The 27,156-nt window shown below is 40.9% G+C and overlaps 1 protein-coding gene across 1 annotated transcript in view; it reads right to left on the bottom strand.

Annotated features, from left to right (window-relative positions):
• Nucleotides 1-26,089, bottom strand: part of LOC136866829 (uncharacterized) — a 227,197-nt gene extending 201,108 nt beyond the window's left edge. Inside the window, exon 1 of the mRNA XM_068226856.1 lies at nucleotides 25,326-26,089. Coding sequence (XP_068082957.1) covers nucleotides 25,326-26,089 — 764 coding nt within the window. The remainder of the gene's footprint in view (nucleotides 1-25,325) is intronic.
• Between the last annotated feature and the right edge of the window lie 1,067 nt (nucleotides 26,090-27,156).

Below are 27,156 nucleotides of genomic sequence, written 5' to 3'. Positions count from 1 at the left end.
TAGATGTTGGTAAACGTTTATGATTTTCAGTTTTGCTGTTTTTGGGGTTACGTGAATCGAATATGTGTTTGTGATTTACATATTTTATAAACGATAAATAATATCATTTCGTGGTTTTGTACTTTTTAATGTTGAATATAACAGTTTTTCCTGTTCGGAAATTAACACCATTATCAGCGTTAATATTTTTATCTAGAACTTACGTGCATTGCTTTGACTCTCGTTTCACAGCAGACTGCAAATCTACGCCAAGGGCAATGGCCCAAGACAATCGCCATGTTGGATTCTGTATTATGGTCTGATATATCGCAATTTGCCTTATGGCTTCCTGTCTGTTTGTACCTAGACATTTTTCTCTTAGCAGCATGTAAGAACGTTCTGTCATCTGTTGAATATATTTTGATGCTGTGAAAGGTTAGAGATTCAAAGAGTATCTAGCAACGAATAGTATTCTCCGTGATCAGAGTAAGTGTATACTTTCTGGCTTGACAGGTAGTAATCAAACATGGCTGCTTGCAATGACATTACTAACGACGAAAACCACATAATCAGAATATTAATTAAAGTGTTAGTCGCTTAGCAACCTACTAAGTAAAGAATGTATTGCGGGTTAGGGTGAGCCTTCACCTGCAATTATTGGAGTGATGATTTCATGACTTTAGTTTATGATTACTCGAAGTTAGCTGAACTTAGAGACCTATCAATGTATCATGATTCACCGGCAGGTAATTTCGGAGAGAATAAAACAAAACTGAAGCAAATCGGTGCAGTAGAACGGACGGAGGGATTTTTGAAAGCTGTTTTTAATAAACTATTTTAATATAAAAATTTCCATCTGCAGGAGTCCGACTCGTTGGCTGAACGGTCAGCGTACTGGCCTTCGGTTCAGAGGGTCCCGGGTTCGATTCCTGGCCGGGTCTGGGATTTTAACCTTAATTGGTTAATTCCAATGGCACGGGGGCTGGGTGTATGTGTTGTCTTCATCATCATTTCATCCCCATCACGACGCGCAGGTCGCCTACGGGAGTCAAATCGAAAGACCTGCATCTGGCGAGCCGAACCCGTCCTGGGATCTCCCGGCACTAAAACCCATACGCCATTTCATTCCGCTGACTCTCATTGCTCCAGGCATATTTTTACATATCTGAGGAAACCTAATAATAATTTAACGTTTTATTTAAAATAACTTCCATACCTCATAGTTACAAAGTTATTCTTACCAGAAAATAATTTGAAATTATTTTACTACCATTAAAAATTGAAAGATGGATTTTGGTATTTCAATGAAATGTGGAAAGAAAATTCTCACTTTGCACATTTCTTCTTTCTTGCTGGCTTTGGCCTTTTCACTCAACGTGCTTTGAACCATATCAAGTACATTTTTGAATCTATTATTCTGTGATTTTAATTTACAATCTTATTTTTGTGGCTTTCATGTTTAAGCAATACATTTTTATCTGTATTCTTTGTATAAGTGTTATCTGATACAATATGGATATGCTTCACATTATTTTTTACAATTAATAGTCCATATTTTACTACGTTTTAAAACTTTTATCAGCCAATATGTACTGTATGTACACATTTATCCTAGCCCTGGTGATTACTGTAAGTTATAAGAACCAATCATTCATATCCTAAAGACAACGCCTTGTCGCTGCAACCACATCTGTTGCTCTTCTGCTGAGCGTTTCAAGTTAGCATATTTCTTGACATTCAGCCTCTCCATTATGGAATACAGATACTTCGACCTCGGTCTTCCTCTTTCTGCTTCCCCAGAACTTTCCCTTCCAGTCGTGAGGAATTTGTTATGACGTAGTGGGTGGCCAAGGAATTTGGTTTTTTTTTTTTCTATAGTGGTGATCGACTCGGTTCTTTCGTCTAATTCCTTAAGGACCAAACTGTAAATTTAATTGTTTTAAATACTAAAAAATATTTAAAAATATATAAAATATAATGAATATCGGTAACTGAGTCATCCTGTTGCTTCATTTCCCCTTCGAGTTCCCTACCACTAGACATGTGCTATGCACGTTGCATAACGTAATGAACAGGCGCACGACCACGTTTTCGTCAAGGCTGCAGTAGAGAAACGAATACGACTGTACTTCTGTTGAGTACAACCAAATTGACTCTTAACTAGTAGCAAAACAATCTTTGGATGCTGTTCCTTAGAGTCTAGAGATAAAACGAAAATAAAAAGAAAAGAAGACAGAAAGAGAGAAAGTGAGGAGGAACGTGAATGTCTGGCAGTAATTGCGTATATATTTTACATTTAATGATCGCATCAGATGGTGTAATTTGTCACCGCTTGGTCTGGCCCTACCACGAAGAATTGCACAAGAAATTCAACACCCGACGCACAGCACATTTGCATAGAATACACATCTTTGCATTCATGAAAGATACAACAATAGCACGGCTGAATTCTCTCTAGCGCGGCCACTTTATACGGACTACTAATCTATTATGAATATTCTACAGGATTTTCAATTAGCCAATTTTACCTTTCATTTGTCCGGCTCCATGGCTAAATGGTTAGCGTGATGGTCTTCGGTTCAGAGGGTCCCGGGTTCGATTCCCGACTGGGTCAGGGATTTTAACCTTCATTGGTTAATTCCAATGGCCCGGGGGCCGGGTGTTTGTGCTGTACCCAACATCTCTGCAACTCACAGACCACTCATAACACTATCCTCAACTACAATAACATGCAGTTACCTATATATGGCAGATGCCGCCCATCCTCATCGGAGGGTCTGCCTTACAAGGGCTGCACCCGGCTAGAATTTTTTTTTTTTTTTGCTAGGGGCTTTACGTCGCACCGACACAGATAGGTCTTATGGCGACGATGGGATAGGAAAGGCCTAGGAGTTGGAAGGAAGCGGCCGTGGCCTTAATTAAGGTACAGCCCCAGCATTTGCCTGGTGTGAAAATGGGAAACCACGGAAAACCATTTTCAGGGCTGCCGATAGTGGGATTCGAACCTACTATCTCCCGGATGCAAGCTCACAGCCGCGCGCCTCTACGCGCACGGCCAACTCGCCCGGTCCGGCTAGAAATAGCCACACGAAATTATTACCTATCATTCGACATTTCACTGGCGGAAAATGGATGTGCATAAAAGGCATCAAAACAGTTCTAGATGCCCAAACAAGCGGAGACAGGTGGAGGACAAATAATAGTTCTCAGAATTTTAAGTCATAAATCACGGGATCTACAACTCTGCATTGAATGCAAACCACTGGGATATGGCTGTATATTTCGAAAATCTCCCTTTCATTTACCCGGATTCGAGCCATGGCCAACCCATTAAGAAGCTAGCTACAACGCCAAACTTCTATCACACCTGCAACGAACAAATGAACCTAAGAATATATCAGATAAAAATATGAATTTATAGAAATAGGATAGTCGTAAGGGGTCACGGGTCTAAATAAGGCTTTATAAAATGATTATTTTCCCTATTTCAGTCCATTGGTATTTGAAGATGCTCAAATATCCCAGTAGATGTAGGATGTAATAGTTGCGAAAAAATGAAAAGGTTAGCATATGATAGGGTGGCATGGAGAGATGCATCAAACCAGTCTATGGACTGATGATCCAAAGAAAAAGAACTTCTTTGAGAATGGTGGTGGTGATTACTGTTTCAAGAGGAAGTTTTGTTACATGACACAGCTCGTTAGATACAGTTTCGGATGACTCATAGCTCTACGATTTATTTATGTCAAAATAATGAGTTCATGTTGTTGTATAAGTTCCTCGCAGCTACAATTTTCTCAGAGACAATAGAACTTACAGATATAATGTTTGTTGTGGGCAGGGATAAATTTACCACCCCAGAAATTTTGAAGTTTAGAACTTGTGATTAATTGTGGCAACCACGTAAATGAAGATTTTAGGTAGCACATTGTTTTGCTTTTGTTTGAACTACGTATTTGCCGACAATGTGTTGACACTTCCATTGAAAGAAATCCACAGCCGGTTTGCTCATTCTACCGGGTCATGAATGGAATTAAGCCCCCATCTAGCGGCGAGGACAGGAATCGTGCCGGCCCTATCGCACTCCTCTGGGGCAATGATTAATGACTGAAAGATGAAATGAAATGATATTGGAATGAATGATGAGAGGGAAAACTGGAGTACTCGGAGAAAAACCTATCCCGCCTCCGCTTTGTCCAGCACAAATCTCACATGGAGATGCTTCCATTAATAAAATCTGTATAAGATTTTCTTCTAAAAGTAATCATCCTGAACCAATGGACTTCATTTCTGCACTTAACATTTTGTGACAGTGATATTTTCCCAACAATATATAGAGTACTGAATCTGTTTGCTGTCTTACTAGTAACCACTTTCACACCAGAATGCTCTTTTTCATCCCTGGAATATTTAAAAGCTTATTTGCAGAATATGACTGCACAGGAAAGATTGCGTGTTTTAGCTCATTTGTATAAACACAAAGAAGGACATGTGACCGTAGAAAGTATAATCCATGAGATGGACAAACAAAAGGAGACGCCTGATATTATAATTCTCAGCATGAATAAAATGTGTCTTAATTAAATAACTGTGTCATTTTGAAAGTTTTAATTTAGTGTTTTCTAATTTCACAATATCCACACAACACTAGTTTACAGAAGTACTCAGATTTTAATATTTAATATCCCTCCCTCCAAAAATAATCACAGCGTACGTCATTGGTTGAGGGTATTCACAGGAATTGTTTCTACAATAGAAAAACAAAGCAAACGTCATCTCCGTACAGTCCATGGTGGCCCCAGGAGGGTGGGAAGTAAAGGCTCCACTATCCGTAACCTCGGCACTTTGTAGGGCTAGAGTGTTTAGCTCTACACTCGGCATCTTTTGCCCCCTGTAAATAACGTGGTACTCATTTTTGGTATAGGATGAGTGAACCTCAGAACCATGTGCACCTTCGGAGTGAAAATCTAGTTTCTTATAAGTTTTGACTTCTTGACGGGGAATCGAACCCACGTCCTTCCGGGTGAACAGAGAATGCCTTTACCACCTCGGCTAGACAGCCCATTTTCTACGATGGAGGTGAATTACATTTTGATAATAATTAAGTCTGATGAAGTCCGCCTCTGTGGTGTAGTGGTTAGTGTGATTAGGTGCCACCCCCGGAGGCCCAGGTTTGATTCCCGGCCCTGCCACGAAATTTTAAAAGTGGTACGAGGGCTGTAACAGGGTCCAGGGTCCATTCAGCCTCGGGAGGTCAACAGAGTAGAGGGGGTTTGATTCCCATCTCAGCCATCCTCGAGATGGTTTCCCGTGGTTTCTCACTTCTCCAGGCAAATACCGAGATTGTAACTTCAGGCCATGGCCGCTTCCTTCCCTCTTCCTTGTCTATCCCTTCCATGCTTCCCATGCCCCCACATGGCCGCTGTGCAGCATAGCAGGTGAGGCTGCCTGGGTCAGGTACTGGTCCTCCTTCTCACTTGTATCCTCCGATCCAAAGTCTCACGTTCCAGGACACTGCCCTTGAGGTGGTAGAGGTGGGACCTCTCGCTGAGTCCAAGGGAAAATACAACACTAGTTGAACGGATTAAGAAAGAAAAAGAAAGTCAGATAAAATGGGAGGAAGATACAAAATATCACGCGCTCATTCTTTTTTTCGAGAGACTATACTTGTAAGCTCATCAGCATTCGAGTATTATTCTTGTAGGACGTTGCTTCACCGCAACTCCTGCGATAATACATTATACATTCTAATATTTACTCGTTTTCTTATTTGTTTATTCCGGTTGGCATTTTACATGATTGGCGACATCTGCACGCGAGTCGTGTAGCAAAGCAATTATCCTCACACCAGAAATACCGCCTTTGATTTGTGGGTGTTTGTTACCAGTCATATATCATCCTTCATATGAATTTATTATTCGATATGAACAGATGAGGTGGCAAGTGAAGACATATAACACACACGTCTTCAAAACAACGTCATCGAGAATCTTAAGTCAGCCAACATAAATATGAGAATGGAAGATAAAATTGTGAAACAAGGACTTGCGATATAGAAAGTTGAAAGGTTACGATGAAATTAGTTATAACTTCAAACAGTGTTTCACAATTCAGAATTCTCGAACTCTGAGCGTATTACTCGGGACGAGGGCTTTCCAAACAATATATAAATAAAAACATAGTTTTGTTAAAAGTGATGCTTTCACGGCCCGTACTTGTAGACATGATATGTCGTGTCAAGAAAACAAGGTGAAACTCTTAACGTTTAGCTCCGCGTCTTCAGAAGAAAATCTCGACTGTTCACGAGGAACATTTCTACAATAATTAGCAGTTTCCTGCTGGCTCCACCCGCAATGTGCAAAGTATGGTGTTGTTTGTTACTATCCTCACGGATGTATTTGCAAAATTTCGAGTTAATGAAATAAAGCACATGATCTGCTGTGGTAGTAGAATGTGATATTATGTCAACAGAACACTTGAAAATACATCACACAAAGAAATTGAATTAAACTTTCCTTGGAACAACACTACGCACCGAACTGTTAAAAAGTGCTTCAAAGATCTTTGTCATGCAGACAAATGTACTCGTAACTTTTCTCAGAATATACCAATTTAAGTAGTTATTACCTCAAAAGAAAGCACTTGATCCACTTAGTGTTTTTAGACCAAAACGAACTGCATACCTCAATTAGAACGAAGGATGTGATTGCTTCAATGAGAAAAAAATGTTGAAGAAAGGAGACGTCAAATTGAATGTGTACTCATAACTTCCCTCAGAATCAATCAATTTGAATAGTTAAGAGCTGAAATGAAATAGCTTGATCCACTGAGTGTTCTTAGGCCAAAATGAACTCCGTAACCCAATTAAAACCAAAGATATGATTGCTTCAAAGAGACAAAAAATTGAAAAATCAAACAATTTGAGGAAGGCAGAAGTTAAGTGATTTATAGTACCTGATGACAAATCTGTGCGTGAATACCTTTCAGTTAAAAAAAAATGAAGGAAATCGACCGGATAGAATGGCCGCACTGACTGACTTTAGTTTTCATATTTTTTTTAAAATATATAGATGAGGGTTTAAATTTAAGATCGTTTTACCGTTTGAACTGTAGTGCTACGCTCGTTCGTCACCAGGTGTCTTGCTGTATGCCGTCACAGCGCTCCAAGCGGGAGCTGACGACAACATTCAGTTCCAATCACGGCCGACTTGCTCCAATTAAGATGTAACACAGAGGACATCTGACGAATCAGGGACGAATGTGATAGAAGAATTAAACAGAAGCCAATAAAATAAAATGCAACGAAAGAGACCAAGATACAATAGAGCAAAGCTGAAGAATGAAAAGAAAGTATGTGGAGAACACCAGGTGATGATACGAGATGGTGTGAGGGACGGGTGGCATAATCGGTGTACATACTTCTCGGAAGACGAAAAGGGGCCCCAATTATTTGTTTGTGATGACATCACAAGGAAGTGGCTAGCGAGAATTTCTGAAAACTCAGTATTTAGGTTCTGACATAACCAGGATGTACACTAGGCTATATCGTCGCTGCGCCTCGAAATTCCGTTATGTGACAATGTTGAGGGAAGGAATACTGACCCGCAGCACATTTATTACTTAGACGAAAATTAGTTGATACAGTTCACGCGATACTGAACCTTAGATGCCAGGACCATTCTGGTCAGAGTTCTAAGCTGAAATATTATTACATAGCGGTTTTTTTAGGCGAAACGACGATATGTTATTTAATTAGTATACAGTGGCATCGTCGTTATACTGAGGGCACCAAGGCGGGAAATGTCAAATGTCTCCGTTAATATTAGCTGTATCGAAAACGTTGTGTAAAATATAATATCTGATCTTTTACATTTCAAGTTCATTCACTGTACGAGGAATAATTACGGAGGTATTAATGATTTTTACACCGGGCGAGTTGGCCGTGCGCGTAGAGGCGCGCGGCTGTGAGCTTGCATCCGGGAGATAGTAGGTTCGAATCCCACTATCGGCAGCCCTGAAAATGGTTTTCCGTGGTTTCCCATTTTCACACCAGGCAAATGCTGGGGCTGTACCTTAATTAAGGCCACGGCCGCTTCCTTCCAACTCCTAGGCCCTTCCTATCCCATCGTCGCCATAAGACCTATCTGTGCGACTTAAAGCCCGTAGGAAAAAAAATGATTTTTACAAATTTCGCAACTGTCCTAATACACCGAAATATTCGTTCTAACTAAAAACTGTATACAAAAAAGAGTTATAGAAACTGCAATTTCCTACATGTTTACCGCACTACGCCAGTCTTTCTAAGAAATCAGTGGGGCTGTCGCTCGGCTATCACACCCACCTCTATATCCCCCTGTGGGTGGGAGCAGTAAAATAACATCCACGGTATCCCCCTGCTGAGTCTGTCTTTGCTCCCACTTACTTGCTTCAAGCTCCTCATCATCTTCTCTACTCGACCTCCTTTCCCTAACTCGTGTTCTTTTCCGACCCCGACGGTATTAGAGCACTCGAGGCGTAGGGAGTACTTCATTTTCACGTCGTTCGTGGCCGTTGTATTTCTTTGTCCGATACCATCATTTTTCGAAATGTTGGACCCCTTCAGTTTTTCCCCTCGGATTACTGATATTTGAAAATGGTTCCCCTGTTGTCCTTCCTCTCAACACTTAAATGTGCTATTTATTATTTCTTTCAAATATTATGGTTATTCATTCCGAAAGTAATTCAGTATTATCAGAAAATATTTTAAAAAATATTTATGTCAAAATAAATATTTTTTAAATTTATTTGGATCACTAAACTGTTCAGAGTTTTGAATGTTTTACGTACCAGTATATATAAAACTGTACGATTTTTGTAGCTACTGCAACACTTCAGAAATAAATGCACACTTGTAAACTCGTAAACTAGATATCAAATGCAAGGAAACTTTCCTTTGTACACATGCAATGCTGTGCATTTAAGCGTAAAAATAATAATCACCACCGTCACCACTACCACCTAGGCCTATACCCACATAGCAGCTAATATATTCAACAGGGCATCCAACATTTAACTTTCCTATCGACCTCCCTTGATCGACTTTTGTTCTCTTCGTCTCCATCATGTTAACGGGTGAACATTAAAAACTCTCGATATCCCAATACCTTGGTGATGATGGTTGTTGTTGAAAATGACTTAATAAGGTGCAAAACCGCGTGGTCTTCAGCCCGTATTGATTAGAAGAGTTGAAGATGACCATACGAATGAGAAGGAAAAGAATAAGGTGAAGTTAAAATAGGGGGAGGGGGAATGAAATATTTCCTAGAACTGAGATTCCCTAATATCACCGAATTGAAAGGAAACTAAATGTGATGGACAGCATAAAACAGATCAACAACAACATTACGCTGACAGTTGTCAGCGGAGATGTGCTGTGTTTCTTCTTCTGTCACCCTCCCCCTGTGGGTCGGGGTGGTAGAATAACACCCACGGTATCCCCTGCATGTCCTAAGAGGCGACTAAAAGGGCTCCAGGGGGAAGTGAACACGGGGCACTTAGCTGAGTCCTGGCATTGTTTGCACTTACTTGTGCCAGACTCCTCACTTTCATCTACCCTATCCAACCTCCCTTGGTTAACTCTTGTTCTTTTCCGACCCCGACGGTATTAGAGCACTCGAGGCTTAGGGAGTCTTTCATTTTCACGACCTCTTGGCTCTTGTCTTTCTTTAACCGATACCTTCATGTTTCGAAATGTCGGATTCCTTCCATTTTCCCCTCTGATTAGTGTTAATAGAGGATTGTTGTCTAGTTGTACTTCCTATTAAAACAATAATCACCACCACCACCACCACTCCTGTAACTCATCCCTAATACATAACATTACTGCAGCACTTGCACAACTAACCCACCTCCTCTAAGAGCTGGAAAAAACATAAAATATGTTATTCTACAGCGTTCTAAGCCTTTAAAACATAAATAAATTTCATTGCATTGCCAATCAATCAATCAATCAATCAATCAATCAATCAATCAATCAATCAATCAATCAATCAATCAATCAATCAATCAATCAATCAATCAATCAATCAATCAATCAATCAATCAATCAATCAATCAATCAATCAATCAATCAATCAATCAATCAATCAATCAATCAATCAATCAATCAATCAATCAATCAATCAATCAATCAATCAATCAATCAATCAATCAATCAATCAATCAATCAATCAATCAATCAATCAATCAATCAATCAATCAATCAATCAATCAATCAATCAATCAATCAATCAATCAATCAATCAATCAATCAATCAATCAATCAATCAATCAATCAATCAATCAATCAATCAATCAATCAATCAATCAATCAATCAATCAATCAATCAATCAATCAATCAATCAATCAATCAATCAATCAATCAATCAATCAATCAATCAATCAATCAATCAATCAATCACCACTGATCTGCATTTAGGACTGTCGCCAAGGTGGCAGGTTCCTTATCACTAGTGTACCTAGCCTTTATGTAAGCGATTTCAATGAAGTTAGTGATTTACTGAACACCTTCCTTGGTAAATTATTCCAATCCCTAATTCCTCTTCCGATAAACGAATGTTCCTCCAAATTTGTCCTCTTGAATTCCAACTTGATCTTCATATTGTGATTTTTCTACCTTCAAAAGCTCCACTCAAGCTTATTCCTTCACTAATGTCATTCCACTCCATCTCTTCGCTGACAGCTCGGAACATACCGCTTGACCGAGCAGCTCCTCACCTTACTCACAAATCTTTCCAGCCCAAAGTTTGCAATATTTTCGTAACAATACCCTTTTGCTGGAAATCATCCACCACAGTTCTCGAATTAAGCAAGGGTCTCATACATTGGAACCATGCTCTAACTGGGGTCTTACCAGTGACTTATATGCCTTCTCCTTTACGTCCTTATTATAACTCCTAAATACCCTCATAACCATATGCAGAGATCTTTAACCTTTATTTACAAACTATTTAATGTGATTACGCCACTGAATATATTTCCTTAACACCTTGGTAATTACAGCGATCTCCATGAAGTACTTTCACTCCATAAACACAGTAAATAAAACTGAGAGGACTTTTCCTCTAATTAGCCCGTCAACAAGGTGTAAATAGTAGGTTCGAGCCCCACTGTCGGCAGCCCTGAAAATGGTTTTCTGTGGTTTCCCAATTTCACACCAGGCAAATGCTGGGGCTGTACCTTAATTAAGGCCACGGCCGCTTCCTTCCCACTCCTAGCACTATCCTGTGCCCCCGTCGCCATAAGACCTATCTGTGTCGGTGCGACGTAAAGCAACAAAAAAAAAGTGTAAATAGCAGCTAGTTTGATATAAAGATGTATGACCATTTAACCACAGTGTATAACAATATCGTTCTCACGAACAGGTCCCTAAAGTCAACACTCCCATCATCACTGCCAACGACCAAGGTTTCTCTGTCAGTGACATAATAAAAATAAAAATTCTGGAGTATTTCTGTTGTTTTAGCCCGTACGGTTGTAATTCCCCTACCGAGCGACTTGCCCGTGCGTTAGGGGCGCGCAGATGTGAGCTTGCATTCAGGAGATAGTGGGTTCGAACCCCACTGTCGTTAGCCCAGTAGATGGTTTACCAGGGTTACCCATTTTCACACCAGGCAAATGCTGGGGTTGTACCTTAATTAAGGCCGAGGCCACTTCCTTCTCACTCCCCTTTCCAATCTATCGTCGGCATAAGACCTACATTTGCCGATGCGACGTAAAGCAAATTGAATAAAAAAAGTTCAGGGTGGTAAGTCTGCGCTTGTCAGCACAATTACGAAAATTATTCTCCATTAAGAAATATTTATTCGTGAAGTTAAATGACAACTTCCAGGAGAATATCTCGCGACGCGGCGAGGCTTGGCCTGCGAACAACCTTGCACCCACGCAGATAACCGAAAGACATTGGAGTGTCACGTGATCAACGTGACAGAATCCTCAGCCATATTGCTTTGCTTTCGTGACCGGGTTTACTGCCGTTCGGATTAGACAGCTCCTCAGCTGGTTTCGTGAGTCTAAGAGACTCCTGTTTAATCGTTCAGTCCTTGGAGTGGTTGGGAATTGAAACCATGTCTCCTGGGTAAGAGGTGGGTAAGCTTCCCTACACCACGGGGATGGCTTGCAAATGGGCTCAGCCGGATGAAAATGTGACATTTCACTGGAAGAAGACATTACAGGTGTTTGTATAAAAGGACCTCCCGCCACACGGCGTCATGGGATGTATAAATAACGTAGAGTATTAACTGGTCACTGGAATTAATGGGTTGAATTAATTATTTGCCTTACGACTTTGCTAATACGCGCAGGCAAGTCTACCCACGGAGTTGTGGAGGACAGCTAAATTGTCCTGGGGCTCCTCGTTATAAAAGTCACATAACTCGCCATTAGGCATATTTATTTGAGGTCCTGCCTTATTAAATATACTAGCCAGCCTATTAACACGGCAGCACTTCAAGGTCAGGGCCATATCAAGGCTCGTCATCAGAAGATCATAATTTCAAATTAGGGGAAGCATGTCCGGATAATTTCCTCAAATGAGAACCTACTCTGATTTACAGGAACGGCTGCTCCAGGGACCTGCCATTACCTCACCTTGTCACACTCTGTTTTATTTTTACAAGCTTATTTACTTCTTTTGAAACGGTTAAACGTTGTGATTTCCTCTTGAAGACTGTTTAGAGTCATACAAACGACAGCTCGTTTCAGCGACAGATTTACAACGTTCTCGAAGCACCTTACGTGCGCTGAGTGCTAAATACTTAGAAGCAGTAATATATTTTCTCCTTGCATTAGGCATCCTTACAACAGATAGTGAAATGGTGTAGCAATTAAGGATTTAAGTTAACGCCGCAAATTTAATCTATAATACCGAGAAGATAAAGTCGATCACCTAGGTTAATGCTGGATACTGCGGACAATATTCTGTGCTGCTGGAAGTCAGAGAGGAATTAAGATTGCACCATCACCTTCTCTAGAGTAAAGGACTACATACTTTAATTTCTACGAGGTCACTTAACCAAGCAGATGGGACCTCGTTATAGGCTACTTTTATTTCTATTATTATTATTAATATTACGTAGTTTTCTATGGATTTCAGAAGGAAGGAAGGAAGCGTGTGGGGTGAATGGCTGGACAAAGGACTAACCAAACTTTAAATATTGCTAACAAAAAGCAAATTTAAACTTTATCTCTCTCCTTCTAATATTAGGACCTTTTAAACACAAAAATCTTAAAAATACCACGAACTCATTACCAAAGAGCTTAAAAGCTCAAGAAACTACAATTCAGAATCTCATTAATTCATAAAACTATATAATATCAGGAGCTTGTAAGCTCAGAAGTCTTTAAAATCTTGTTAAATGGAACTCACAATTCGAGTGGAACAGTCAAAATATTTTACCCGCAGGTCCCCAAAATTTTACATTTTAAGGAAAGGACAGGTCAGCCCTTACACATTCGGGAAGTTACATACTAGTGAAAAAGGCTTTGGCTTGTGGAAAGTTTTACAAGGTATCGGGCTTGAACCCTAGACTTCAACTACATTCAATTTTACAAGGTGCCCTTTTGTGGGCCATGAAATTATATATGTGACCACATCAGCCACCACAATACTTGAAGCAGTAAAAACACTGCGGTAAAATTTTCTCCTAAATACCTAAGCTACCCTCGAAAAGAATATACATATTCAGAGCTATAAGGCCCATACTACGCGGCCAAGAAAAGAATAAAAAGGGATCAAGTTTACATTTTCAAAGGACGAGAAACCAAAATGAAACGGAGGCGAAAATAAAAAGCGCCCCAACATTAATTTAATGCAAACACCTAAGTGGGCGTAAGACCCGATGACACATAGTCTAAGCCCATACTACTAGGTAACCAAGTGAAATGTAACTTTAAGCCGAGAGAGAGAGACAGAGTTACATTTATAAGGTAAGGAAACTTGGTCACTCAAAACGAAATTAGACGAATTTTAAGAGGGTAACCGCTCGTGCTTCCTTAAATTTTAGCAAGTTCCCATTAGGGAATGAAAATATGAAAGTCCGGAGGCTGGAAAGTAAGTAATATTTAAATTAGAAATGAGGAAAACCTACATTTTAATTGAAGAAAGAGCCGGTGGCCTAGGAACGGGATCGGGAAAGTAGAAATCTTCCCTAGCTTCATAGGCAGTTGTTTCATTAAAATAAAATTTTTGCCATTACCTTGTTTACAAACACCAAGCGATGACGGACCCCCACCTCCTCATCTCGCGAAGGCGATCTCCTCTTTCCTCGATCATATGCAGTAGAACACACAGTAAGGTTGCCGTAAGATCAGACTGTTTACGCTCAAAAATTCTCGTCTTATAGGTAGAATAATCTAGATGTTTTTGTAACCACCAATTTGATCGAGCCAAGGTATTTTAATATCAACGTTTATGATAGGTAGATAGATTTAATATCAAATCCTTTTATAGACGGATTAATTTAATGACAGATTACTTAGGAGTATTAAAATAAAGGAATAGAATATAGATAGGTTGTCCAACATCCAAACACAAACTTTCTCAATGACTTATAATGGCTTTGAACACAAGATACCGCTAGAAGATAGATGTCAGAGACATCTAGTACTCAAAGGAAAACTTCTAGAGATGGATGTGCAGTAGTAGACGGGCGCTAATTTGAATTGACGGAGAGGCCTTACGTAGGGTACAATTATTATTACAATTTGCTTTACGTCGCACCGACACAAATTGGTCTTACGGCGAAGATGTGATAGGAAAAGACTAGGATCGGGAAGGAAGCGTCCGTGGCCATAATTGAGGCACAGCCTGGTGTGAAGTATGGGAAACCACTGAAAACCATCTTCAGGGCTGCTGTCATTGGGGTTCGAACCCACTATCTCACGAATGCAAGCTGACAGTTGCGCGCCCCTAACCGCATGGACAACCACCACTACACTTAACGAGCCACAACTCGTAACTGAATATATCGTCATTGGGCCTAGAACAACCACTATGTAATAATATTTCAGCTTAGAACTCGGACAAAACAGGTTGTCATCTAAGGTTCAGTATTGCATGAGCTACATCAACGAATTTTCATTCTAAGTGATAGATGAGCTGCGGGTCAGTATTTCTCCCCTCAGTTTTGTCACATAACGGTATTTCGTGGCGCAACGACGATATCTGACCCGTCGCGCGGAAATGGATTTAAAGTCGGATTTTTCGGTTTTGATATTTTTATTGTTCAAAAATTGGCAAGAAAGACTTAATGCTGAACATGGGACTTTGACAACACGAACAGAATTAATTGTATGCTCTACCTATTTCACTAACACGTACAGTAGTATCTATGACTATATCAAAATATTAGTGTTTTTAAACTTCTCAATCGTTCATAATGGAAGCTAGAACATTTTAAAAATTGAGTTCATGATTCAGACACAATACCTCAGAAGATATTCATTATTGATTTTTGCTATCAATAAAACTGTATTTTGAGAAAGACGCAATTAAAGCTTTCACTAATTTTCTTACCAATTATACAACTGTACAAAGTTTTCATGAGACATCGAGTGGCGAAGACTCGAACTGCTGCGTAACTTAGTTTGTTCAGAAGTCCCATAGGTAGCGCAAGAAGTCAAAACATTAGAAATGTAATTTTTACACCCAACACAGTTTGTTCAAATCTGCTATCAAATATCCATTACCGACTTTGGATCCCTTAGGATGGGGAAAGGGAGGGATCCTAAAACAAAACCTAGAGTAAATATTTTTTTACTTTGAAATAGTTTGAGTTTCAACTGGTGAGGTAGGAAAGGTAAACTCATCGCGGGTAGGTTATGCTTTAATACGTGCGTGCAGTGCGACACAAAGATTTGTTTAAACATAGAGCTAACAGTAAGTCTCACTGCAAGTATTAAAAATATTTAGGGGTTTTATAATGTTTTAAAAATCTTCTAGCGGTTCAATAACATGAACATAAAAACAAAAAATCCGTATATCTCACCAAAATTAAAATTTACATTTATATTTTTAGTACATTTGTTAACTATATTCGTAGAGAAACATTTAAAGACGGTACAGATTTTATAGGTTAAATTTACTTGTTTATTTTAGAAATTGATTATTTTTTATAATATTGTATTTCTGATTTATTGTGAACTGTTTAAATTTGTCACGTTCATTTTTATTTCTGTCGGGGTTTGAACGCCGTTAAACTATCCCCTGGAAAAGGGATTGGATCACATATATATTTTACCACACCTGAACCCCCTGTAACATGTACTGACACAACTGCGAGATATAACTTCAAGAAGTGGACGGCGATTCGAGGACATTCTATACACGGAAATGACATACTACTCTGACTATGTGTGTGTACATTTATATACACTGTGCTACGTACAAAGGAATTGTCTGTGCTGGACCAGATAAATTTCGATGAAACTTGGATGAATTGTCAATTAACATATCCTATATTTAATGGTAATAATCATTTGCCAGAAAAGAATGGAATTTTTATAAATTAATTGCTGAAAAATAGCTCAATGGTTCGGAGTAATTAGTTGATGATGACGTAGAATGACCTTGGGTATACAGTTTACAAATTAATTGAGAGTTCTATTTTAAACTTACATGAAACACTTTATGCTGAAAATGAGAGTTTAACAACACGAACAGAATATTATATGCTCTAAAAATCTACTTCACTAACACGTACAGTAGATTTTATAAATTTATGCAAATATTAGTGCTTTAAACTTCTCAATCACCGAGCTCGATAGCTGCAGTCGCTTAAGTGCGGCCAGTATCCAGTATTCGGGAGATAGTAGGTTCGAACCCCACTGTCGGCAGCCCTGAAGATGGTTTTCCGTGGTTTTCCATTTTCACACCAGGAAAATGCTAGGGCTGTACCTTAATTAAGGCCACGGCCGCTTCCTTCCCACTCTCAGCCATTTCCTGTCCTATCGTCGCCAGAAGACCTATCTGTGTCCGTGCGACGTAAAGCAACTAGCAACTAGCAAAAAAAAAAAAAAACAAAAAAAAAAAAACAACAAAAAAAACCCCAAACTTTTCAAACATCATCAATGGAAGCTCAAATACTATGTAGTATGTCAACTTTATCATCTGTATACAGGGTGGTCGGAAACATCGTGAAATTGTGAACCGAGTATGTGAGCGTTAGAGCGTTGGTTATACTAATAAATAATTTGAAAAAATAACGTCGATATCTCGCGCCATTGCCATTTTATCAGCTGCAGAATTTAGCCAATCAGACCTCTTCGCGGACGAATTTAAAGGGACTTTACGAGGCGGTGTTGCTAAATGTGCACGATGTTTGGTCGGGCTTGAGAGCCATGCCGAGAAATGAGCATCAAACACCGTGGGTTTCAGCTAATGCCATCGTAGCGTGCTTGCTATGGGCTGAGCCTATCAGCAGGGAGGTCCTCGTTCAAGTCCATCCCCTGGAGAAGTTGCCGTTCTCAAGCCGGTCATAAGCCAACGCTCTAACGCTCATATACCCGATTCACGTTATTCCCGACCACCACGTATAAACGCGCTTGATATTAAGATAATCCTTTGTTAGCATAGACGAGGTCCAGCTCCACGGCCAGATGGTTAGTGCGCTGGTCTTTGGTCCAAGGGCTCCAATTTCGATTTCTGGCCTTATCGGGGATTTTCGCTTTCATTGGTTAATTCCTCTGGCTGGCGAGCTGGGTATTTGTGCTGTATTCATCATTATAATTCACTATCACAGACAAGCAGGTCGCCTATACGGCGTCAACTCGAAATACTTGTACCAGACCTCTCCGGAGCCCCCCCCCCCACCACAGAAAAAGCCTAAGCAAGAAAACTGGTGGATTACTGCTCAGAATAATTGATTGCCGGGCTGAGTGGCTCAGACGGTTGAGGCGCTGGCCTTCTGACCCCAACGTGGCAGGTTCGATCCTGGCTCAGTCCGGTGGTATTTGAAGGTGCTCAAATACGCCAGCCTCGTGTCGGTAGATTTACTGGCACGTAAAAGAACTCCTGCGGGACTAAATTCCGGCACCTCGGCGTCTCCGAAAACCGTAAAAGAGTAGTTAGTGGGACGTAAAACAAATAGCATTATTATTAGAATAATTGCTTATGTCACGCTGTTGACAGCTTATGTAACAACGGCAAGATGCAGCGATGTTCTGATGGCCTAAGTAAACACTCTGCAAAATTTCATAGCAATCGATCTGATCCAACCCAAATGCTTTTCTCTTTATGCCGGGGATGTGGATTACAGAAGACTTTTTTTCCATTCCTCCAAAGTCCTTCATGGCTTGTACGATAATTCTGCTTTAGATTCGTTTTCGAGACATGATATCTCAGCAATCACTTTGGGAAGCAGGTCCAAGAGTAGACTACAGTATTACTTTGGTAGCACTCTCGGTAATGTAAAGTACGCCACGAAGAACCTCTTGCGTCAAAGCAGCTTTCTCACATGAACAGAACTGTACACATCCTGATGTTAAACCCCACTCACCTGTAGACCTAACACGTCAATAAACATACAGTCTCTGAGCTGTATTAATAATAATAATAATAATAATAATAATAATAATAATAATAATAATAATAATAATAATAATAATAATAATAATAATAATTGCTTTACGTCTCACTAAGTACTTTTTACGGTTTTCGGAGACGCCAATGTACCAGAATTTAGTCCCACAGGAATATTTTACGTGCTAGTAAATCTACTGACGCGAGGCTCACGTATTTGAGCACCTTCAAACACAACCCGGCTCAGAGTTGATATCTGGGAGGTTCAGTATCATCAATGTATTACCCCGAATCCTCGGTAATGTGCAGATAGTATTCATTTACATGAAGAATCTTATAAGATACGTTGTCTATAATGGTATCGTTTGAAGGACGGAAAGTGTTTCATGATCTCTATGCATGAAAACAGCAAAGTCACGTGCAATATAGCTTCCATGGAATAAAATCTCTAGTACATCGATTCCATTCTGTGTCAGTGCGACGTACAGCTAATATTTTATATATATATATATATAATGCTCCTTCTAAGAGACTCAGTTGGTTTCCTACAATATTAAATGAACCTGCAAGGGATGGGTGGGCGTGGCAAGCTAATTAGCACCTTCACTGACTTTCTACAAAGGCGACCGTGGTTCGAGTACCGGCCAGTTCATACAGGATTTTTGAAATGAAAGTTCACGTCACTGTGGTTGGGATTCCTCGTAAAACTGAAGGTCCCGTGGCTATGATCACGATATAAACAGTCACGTAAAAGTTACAAGCTTGATGGCTTGCATTGAAATGATCCTGTTAAGTACATTTTAACAAACTCATCCTCGATATTGGTAAGGGAAGGTGAGGTTCAAATTTAAAACAAAATCCTCTCTTAATTATCGTATATCTTTCAAAAATAATTTTATGAACTTAAATAATGTTCACATGTGTATCCATTAATATCTTACTTAGTACTCTTCTGAATAATAATAATAATAATAATAATAATAATAATAATAATAATAATAATAATAATAATAATAATAATAATAATAATAATAATAATAATAATAATAATAATAATAATAATTTAGTGTGGCTAGTGCAGTCCCTGTAAGGCAAATCCTCTAACGAGTTCTGGAATTTATCCTTAAAACAATTTTAATATCCAATGTTATTCCTTCATAGGTGGACGAGACCATATGCGTGGGTGAAGTGACTTGCTGTGGGTTCTGTTCGTTTGAAAGGAGTGCAGTGCCATATTACGTGGGACAGGTCGTCTTTGCCAATCGTGTGTTCTAATTGGCCCAGTGAATTGTGATGGTATCTACAACAACTATACTCGTTTCAAACACTCCTTATAAATAACTTCCCCTTGTTTCTTTCATTATCTCATACGGACCACTTAGCAGACCAGTCGCTTTTAGGTTCCAGTTGCTCAGTCAATTTCTTAATGTCCAGCCTTGTTTCGTGGCGCCGATTTCAGGCAATTTATAATGCCAACATTCCTAATGTTAGAAACAATTATACTTAAGTGTTAAGGTCAGGAGTGGTATACAACCTGTGACAATAAAGTTCGGTGAATAGTCCTGTACTATCAACATAGATGAACAATGCACGACAGTGACCTTACTGTCCTTCGAAATAGTCCCCTCCCATAACTATGCACTGCTGAGATCGGCGATATATGTCCTGGAAACTTTGCTAGAAGGCTTCCTTTGGGATGGTGTTCCAAAGCCTCGTCACGTTTCGTTTGATGTCAGGAATATCGTACCGAGCTCGATAGCTGCAGTCGCTTAAGTGCGACCAGTATCCAGTATTCCGGTGATAGTAGGTTCGAACCCCACTGCCGGCAGCCCTGAAGATGGTTTTCCGTGGTTTCCCATTTTCACACCAGGCAAATGCCGGGGCTGTACCTTAATTAAGGCCACGGCCACTACCTTCCCACTCCTAGCCCTTTCCTGTCCCATCGTCGCCATGAGACCTATCTGTGTCGGTGCGACGTAAAACAAATAGCATTTAGGGAATGTCGCCAAATCTCTTTCCTTTCAAAGCGAGTTTGAGTAGTGGGAACAGGACGAAATCGGAAGGATTGAGAACTCCATTCGATGCTTTGCCGTTTCGTTTGAGGGTCGTACCTGAGACACTAGGTTTCATCGTCAGTGACGATACAGTTCAAGAGATTTGGTGTCCCATCCGCCGTTTCGACAAAATCCAGTGAAGCCTCTAAACGTGCCTGCTTCTGATCGTCAATCAAGTGATGAGGCGCAAGACGATAACACGTTTTCCTCTTCGCTAACTTCTGGGTAACGATTTGTGGCACGGATTCACGGTTAAGCTGCAGTGCATCCGCTTTCATGCGCACAGTTAATCGCCGATCGTTCGTGATTAATGTTTTTGTCACTGACGGCGTTCGCCGGTCTTCCGCTACGGGGGTAGTCAGAAACACTTTCCCGGCCTCCTCGAAGACGGGAGAACCACTCGTACACACACTTCAAGGCCAGTGCTTGATCTTCGTAAACACGTACCAGCATCGCATGCGTTTTTCGGCGTCTTGCCAAGCTTAAAACAAAACTGTACATTGATCTTTTGGTCGTTGATGTTCCTGTTCGCAGTTCAGAACCAACGCACTAAACACGCAGTGTCTCAAACAGGTCTTACACGGCACACACGATGCTCAACTGAACAACGTTGGGAGCAGGTGGTCAAAACCTGCTGCTACGCAGGTGCAGCGTCGCGTGTTGCCAGTGTTGCCGGATCGACCGTTCTGACTTCATTCACCGAACTTTATTGTCACAGGTTGTACATTTAAATACAGGTTGGACAAAATAAAACTGGCCCGTAAATATTTATAAAACTGACCGGAACTGACCCTTGTTAACGAACAGGAGAATTGCCCATCACAGGAATTGCTGGAAACCCGATGCACCAAACGTTTGCTGTCACATGTCTGCTCGTGCACATCTCTCACATGCTCTGTCCCGAGCAGGTCGCTATGTTATTACGTGTGTGTGAGTGAGAAGAGTAGATGTGTTTAGTGACCAGTTGAATGCGACACAAAATGGTACTCACGATGAAACAGCACGTGTTCGTTGGCAAGTATTGTGCAAAGCACGATTGGTGGAAAACGTGTGAGGAACTGTTTGCGCAGGAGTGTAAGATTAGAAGCAAAGAGTGCGATGCAAAACTTTAGTGTCAAAATGGCGCGAAATGGGCTCTGTAACGAATAAAAACCGTAACTATCCCAGGAGAATTCGAACACCAGAAAACATTGCTTGAAAGCTTGAAGCGAAGTCCGATGAAATCTCAACGCTGTTTATCCGTGCAAGTAGTAGGAGTTAAGGGATTGTCGTATCGAAACATTATACAAAAAGGACGTGCATCTGTATCCTTTAAAAATGGATACTGTTGTGCATGCGTTAAAGCGTCCAGACGACCTTCGCTACTCAATCCCAAGCGTCTGTACGGAGGACATGCTGTCGGGATTGTAAATAAAGACGCTGGAAAACGCCACCGTTGACCTCTTTGTTCCGGAACACTCTTATTTTGCCCACCCGATATATGAAATCATTCACTTTTAGTGGAAATATTAATTTGGAAAAACTCAAATGCCCAGTATTCGGGAGATAGTAGGTTCGAACCCCATTATCGGCAGCCCTGAAGATGGTTTTCCGTGGTTTCCCATTTTCACATCAGGCTGTACTTTAATTAAGGCCACGGCCGCTTCCTTCCCATTCCTAGCCCTTTCCTGTCCCATCGTCGCCGTAAGACCTATCTGTGTCGGTGCTACGTAAAGCAACTAGCAAAAAAAGAACTCAAATATTTTTGTTATAAAACGTATTAAAGAGCTAAAAATCGCCCCCCGCATTCACGATTAGCGTTTGGGATCTGATCACGGCCACTGACATATATTGGGCAAAGATTCTGAGTCTGAGTTTATGAAGGGCTGGGTGGTTAGTTCTATTCATCTGGCCTATCAGTCAGAGTGCCTATCAGATCCTAGTTTATATTCACGAGGCTACGCAATGGACACTATACCAATCTAAAAAAAAGTCCCCCGGTAACTGTTCGATACAGGAAATTGAAATCTCACACGATTCCTGCACTATTTTATGTTCCAGGTGTTTTATTAAAAATATTTCATCCCCAATAAAATAAATAATAATTTCTCCGAACCCGTTTAACGTACGAAACTGAAATTTCGTAGGATTGTTCCTCTTTTATGTTCTTTTTGTTAGACATGATATAGTTTAAAATATTTCATCCTAAGGGGCGTAGATGCCGGTCCTACGGTGTAGAGGGTAGCGTGCCTGCTTCTTACCTGAAATCCCCGGGATCGATTCCCGACCAGGTAAGGGCATTTTATCTGAAACTGAGGGCTGATTCAAGGTCTACAGGCTCCGTCGTCGGTGGAGTCTCCAAAATTTAAAAGTTTGAGAGAAAACCATCGCAAATCACAGGTATATAAAACTTCGTGTGGCTATTTCTAGCCAGGTGCAGCCCTTGTGAGGCAGACCCTCCGATGAGGCATCTGCCGTGTGTTTGTAACTGCGTGTCATTGTGGTGGAGGATAGTGTTATGTGTGGTGTGTGAGTTGCAAGGATGTTGGGGACAGCACAATCACCCAGTCCACGAGCCAAGGGAATTAACCATTTGAGGTTAAAATCTCCAACCCGGCCGAGAATCGAACCCGGGACCATCTGGGCCAAAGTCCAGCACGCTAACCATTTAGCCATGGATCCGGACAAAAGCACAGGTATCTTTCTGGTAACATAACAGTTATGAAATAAAGAAATCCTCCTCCCTCCCCATGGCACTGCAGCCCTGACGGGCGTTGGCCTACCAAGTGACCACTGCTCAGCCCGAAGGCCTGCAAAGTATGATGTGACGCGTGGTCAGTGCGACGAATCCCCTCGGACGTTTTTTCATTTTCTAGACCGGGGTCGCCACCTCACTGTCATATAACTCTTCAGTTGTAATCACTAGACACGGGATTTATATGGTCTACAAATCACTAGTATAAGTATTCGACTATGCTGCAAAAAGTGGTCAAACATGCTCTTAAGTATGCACTTACTTTCATTCTATTAATAACTTGTATGAAATGCAAACATAACATTCCTTTACTAGACCTACGCGTTTCACCTGCACTGGTACATAAAATCATGATCCTGAATAAACTACTGACTGAAAAACAAAAAATCACACTAGTTACAGCTGCGTTGTTCCACTGGTACAAACAATCCGTGCCTAGTTGCGAGACGTGTCAATCTAGCAAGTGTTCACTGTTACAACAATATGAACACTCCTCATTGGTAGGACACAGTGTGTTAATACACATGATAAATCAATTAGTAAGGTTGTAAGAAAACCGTGTAAAAAATCCAAAAACTAAAAAAAACACTCACACATACCTATTTCATTTTACACTGCACACCTTAACTTTTCTGTCCATAATTTGGTTTGTAGTACACTACGACAGTCTCCTCCAGGTTTTCTGGTTTAAATCTTTGGTGATTGTCGGTTAAAACCAACTTCAATGCGGAGAACGATCTCTCTACATCTACGGAAGTGACGGGATAGTACTTGAATTCGGAAGCGAGTGTAGGTGATATATTTTACGGGTGTTAATTGAAAGCGTGTTTATTACAAAACTAGCTGATCGTGATTTTTTATTACGTCTCGTGAACATACAATATAATAATCTACTGTCAACTGTTTCGTCATTATCTATATCAACTGTCAACATACAAAAGTAAAATCCTCTAATTTTTACATGGTCATAATCTTCAACATCCTCCCCACCCTGTTCGGTCGATTTCTAAGGGAACGACCAGCTACACTGGTCTTGTGACCAAGGAGCGATCCGGGAGCTGAAGAATGACTGTTCGGATTCCGTCATCTCGTCCTCGGTGCAGTTCACAAATTCGGTCTCGTTTCCACGCCAGTCTGGGCTTCAGATCCTTTTGTAAAAGTACTACATCACCTATCCGTAGTTCGGTTTCTTTTTTGATCTGCTTCACTTCGTGGTAACTCCTTAATTGAAGGAGGTATTCCCTTTTCCAACTTTGCTCAAAGTGTAAGATTAACTTTTGTCTCTGTCTGTACACCTTAATCAAATCTTGATAGATGGAAGTATCTGGTGTACTTGGAAGAGATATCAGCCTTTCTCCTATGAGGAAGTGTGAAGGTGTCAGGATATCAGAGTTACTGTCATCTACGGTAATAGGGCGCGAGTTTAGAGTGGCCTCGATCCCCACCAAAATAGTATTTAGCCCTTCCTCGTCTACTTGAGCTCGTCCGAGTATTTTCTTGAGGCACATCTTAGTGGACCCTACCATCCTTTCCCAGAAGCCTCCCCACCATGCGGCTCTTGGTACTATAAATTTCCATGTAACATGGTGGTGTGACAAGTGAGTTTGTACTCTTGAATTTTCTAATAATTCCTGGAGTTCGGATATTTCTTTGTTGGCGGCGTGAAACGTTCGAGCATTGTCTGAATACATGGTGTTCGGAAGTCCACGTCTTCCTACGAAGCGCTGAAAGGCAAGTAGGAATTTATCAGTTGACAAGTCAGTTGTAAGCTCGAGATGAATGGCTCTTGTCGTTGCGCAGGTAAACAACACGATGAAGCATCTCTTCTCTGCAGCTCCAGCCTTCACGAACAACGGGCCTGCAAAATCTACACCATAAACGGTGAATGGCCGTTGAAACTTAACACGGTCCATTGGCAATGGAGCTTCTATCCGTTCACATCTCTTGGCGTGTGTTCTTTTGCAGGGAAGGCATGAGTAAATGACCTTCTTGATTACTTGCCTAGCTTTCAAAATCCAGAATTCACGACGCAATTCTGATAACACAACACGAACTCCCATGTGATGAAGTCTTACGTGCGTTTCTTTTATCAATAATTTAGTGAAATGATGAGAGCCCTCAAGAAGTAGGGGATTTCGCTCATTCTCGGAAAGATCTGCAAACTGGAGCCTACCACCAAGGCGAATCAGGTTGTCTTCTAGAAGTGGATGGAATCGTGCAATCTTGGATGTAGCCGGTACCGGTTCCTTTCGTGCCAGGGCAGTAAACTCTGTACAGAAACATTCCTCCTGAACTCGGCGTATCCAGTAGAGCCTTGCAGCTTCTAATTCTGTGGTTGTCAAATGCCGTGGATACTGCACTCTTCTCCGTGTCACCTCCACGAAACGTAAAATCCAACAGGTGATATGTATTACCTTCCAATACGAACTATATCGTAAAATATCTATCAGTGATTCATTGGCACTGATTACAAGGACTTGAAGGTTTGCTTCCTTGGATTCGGGTAGTGATACCTTCTGACGTGAGATTTCCTGTGGCCAAGAAGTGGGAGCCTCAGCAAGCCATTGTGGTCCATTCCACCATAATGAAGAGGAATTTAGATCTGTCGCTAACATTCCACGCGTCAGAAGGTCTGCGGGGTTGTCTTCACTGGGACAATATTGACACTGAACCGGCGACAGATAGTCTTGAATTTCTGTCACGCGGTTGCATACGAATGTCTTCCAGCGATTTGGGTCACTCCGTATCCAACCGAGGGCCACCATAGAGTCCGACCATAGTGTAGCTCGCGTGCTGTCAAATCCTGTTCACTGGCAAAAATATTTCAAGAGGCGGGAACCTATCAAAGTAGCCAGAAGTTCTAGTCGTGGGAGTGTAATCCTTTTAACTGGAGACAATCTGCTTTTACTGCAGGCCAAGTGTATTGATATATTATCGTCTGTTACCGTTCTAGTGTAAAATACGGCTCCATATGCTCTCTCAGAAGCGTCACAAAACACATGGACATGCGTAGCGTTTGGCATCTGTTTACACATTCCAATCCACCTCGGGACGTTTATAAGTGACAGCTGTTTGATGCTCGAGATCCAAAGTTGCCATTTTAAGGCTATATCCTGTGGAAGAATCTCATCCCACTCTATTCCTCGACACCAAGTATCTTGGAAGATTAACTTTCCAACAATTGAGACGGGTGAGAATAACCCCAGTGGATCGTAAAATCTTTCTGTTTCTTGTAAGAGCTGACGTTTCGTGGTAGGAATATGAGCTAGCTTTTCAGTAATTTTTCGATGATCGAAAAGGATACAGTCCGATTCTGTGTTCCACCTGATACCTAATACTCCAGTTTCTTGTTTGATATCTCGTCTCTCAGACTGCCATACGCTCTTAAGTGTTTCTGAGTTCGTTGCCCATTTATCCATTGGTAGTCGTATGTGCCTGAGCATGGAGCTTACTTCGTAATATAAGCTTATGACCCCATTGTCGTCGTCAGCACCAGCAACGAAGTCGTCCATAAATGTGCTCTGATCTAAGAGTTCTGCTGCTGTGGGGTATGTGTTACTGTACCTTGAAGCCAGTTCACGTAGAGTCGCAGATAGAAGGAAAGGACTGCACGTAAGACCAAACGGTAGCCGCGTGAACCTGTACGTGACAATTTCATCTGCTGTTTGCCAGTTACCATCTTCCCCCTTCTGGACGTGATATCAGAAAAATCTGGTTAAGTCTCTGTCTTTTTCATCTAGGTACAGTTGCAAAAAGGCTTGAGTTCCATCCCCGACTATTGCTTTTCGATATGTACGAAATCGGATTAGCGTTGACAGAATTTCAGGAAGGA

This window comes from Anabrus simplex, chromosome 3 (genome assembly GCF_040414725.1).
Source record: "Anabrus simplex isolate iqAnaSimp1 chromosome 3, ASM4041472v1, whole genome shotgun sequence".
NCBI lineage: Eukaryota > Metazoa > Arthropoda > Insecta > Orthoptera > Tettigoniidae > Anabrus > Anabrus simplex.
The sequence above is the reverse complement of the archived record's forward strand: the minus strand, read 5'-3'. Positions and strand labels throughout refer to the sequence as shown.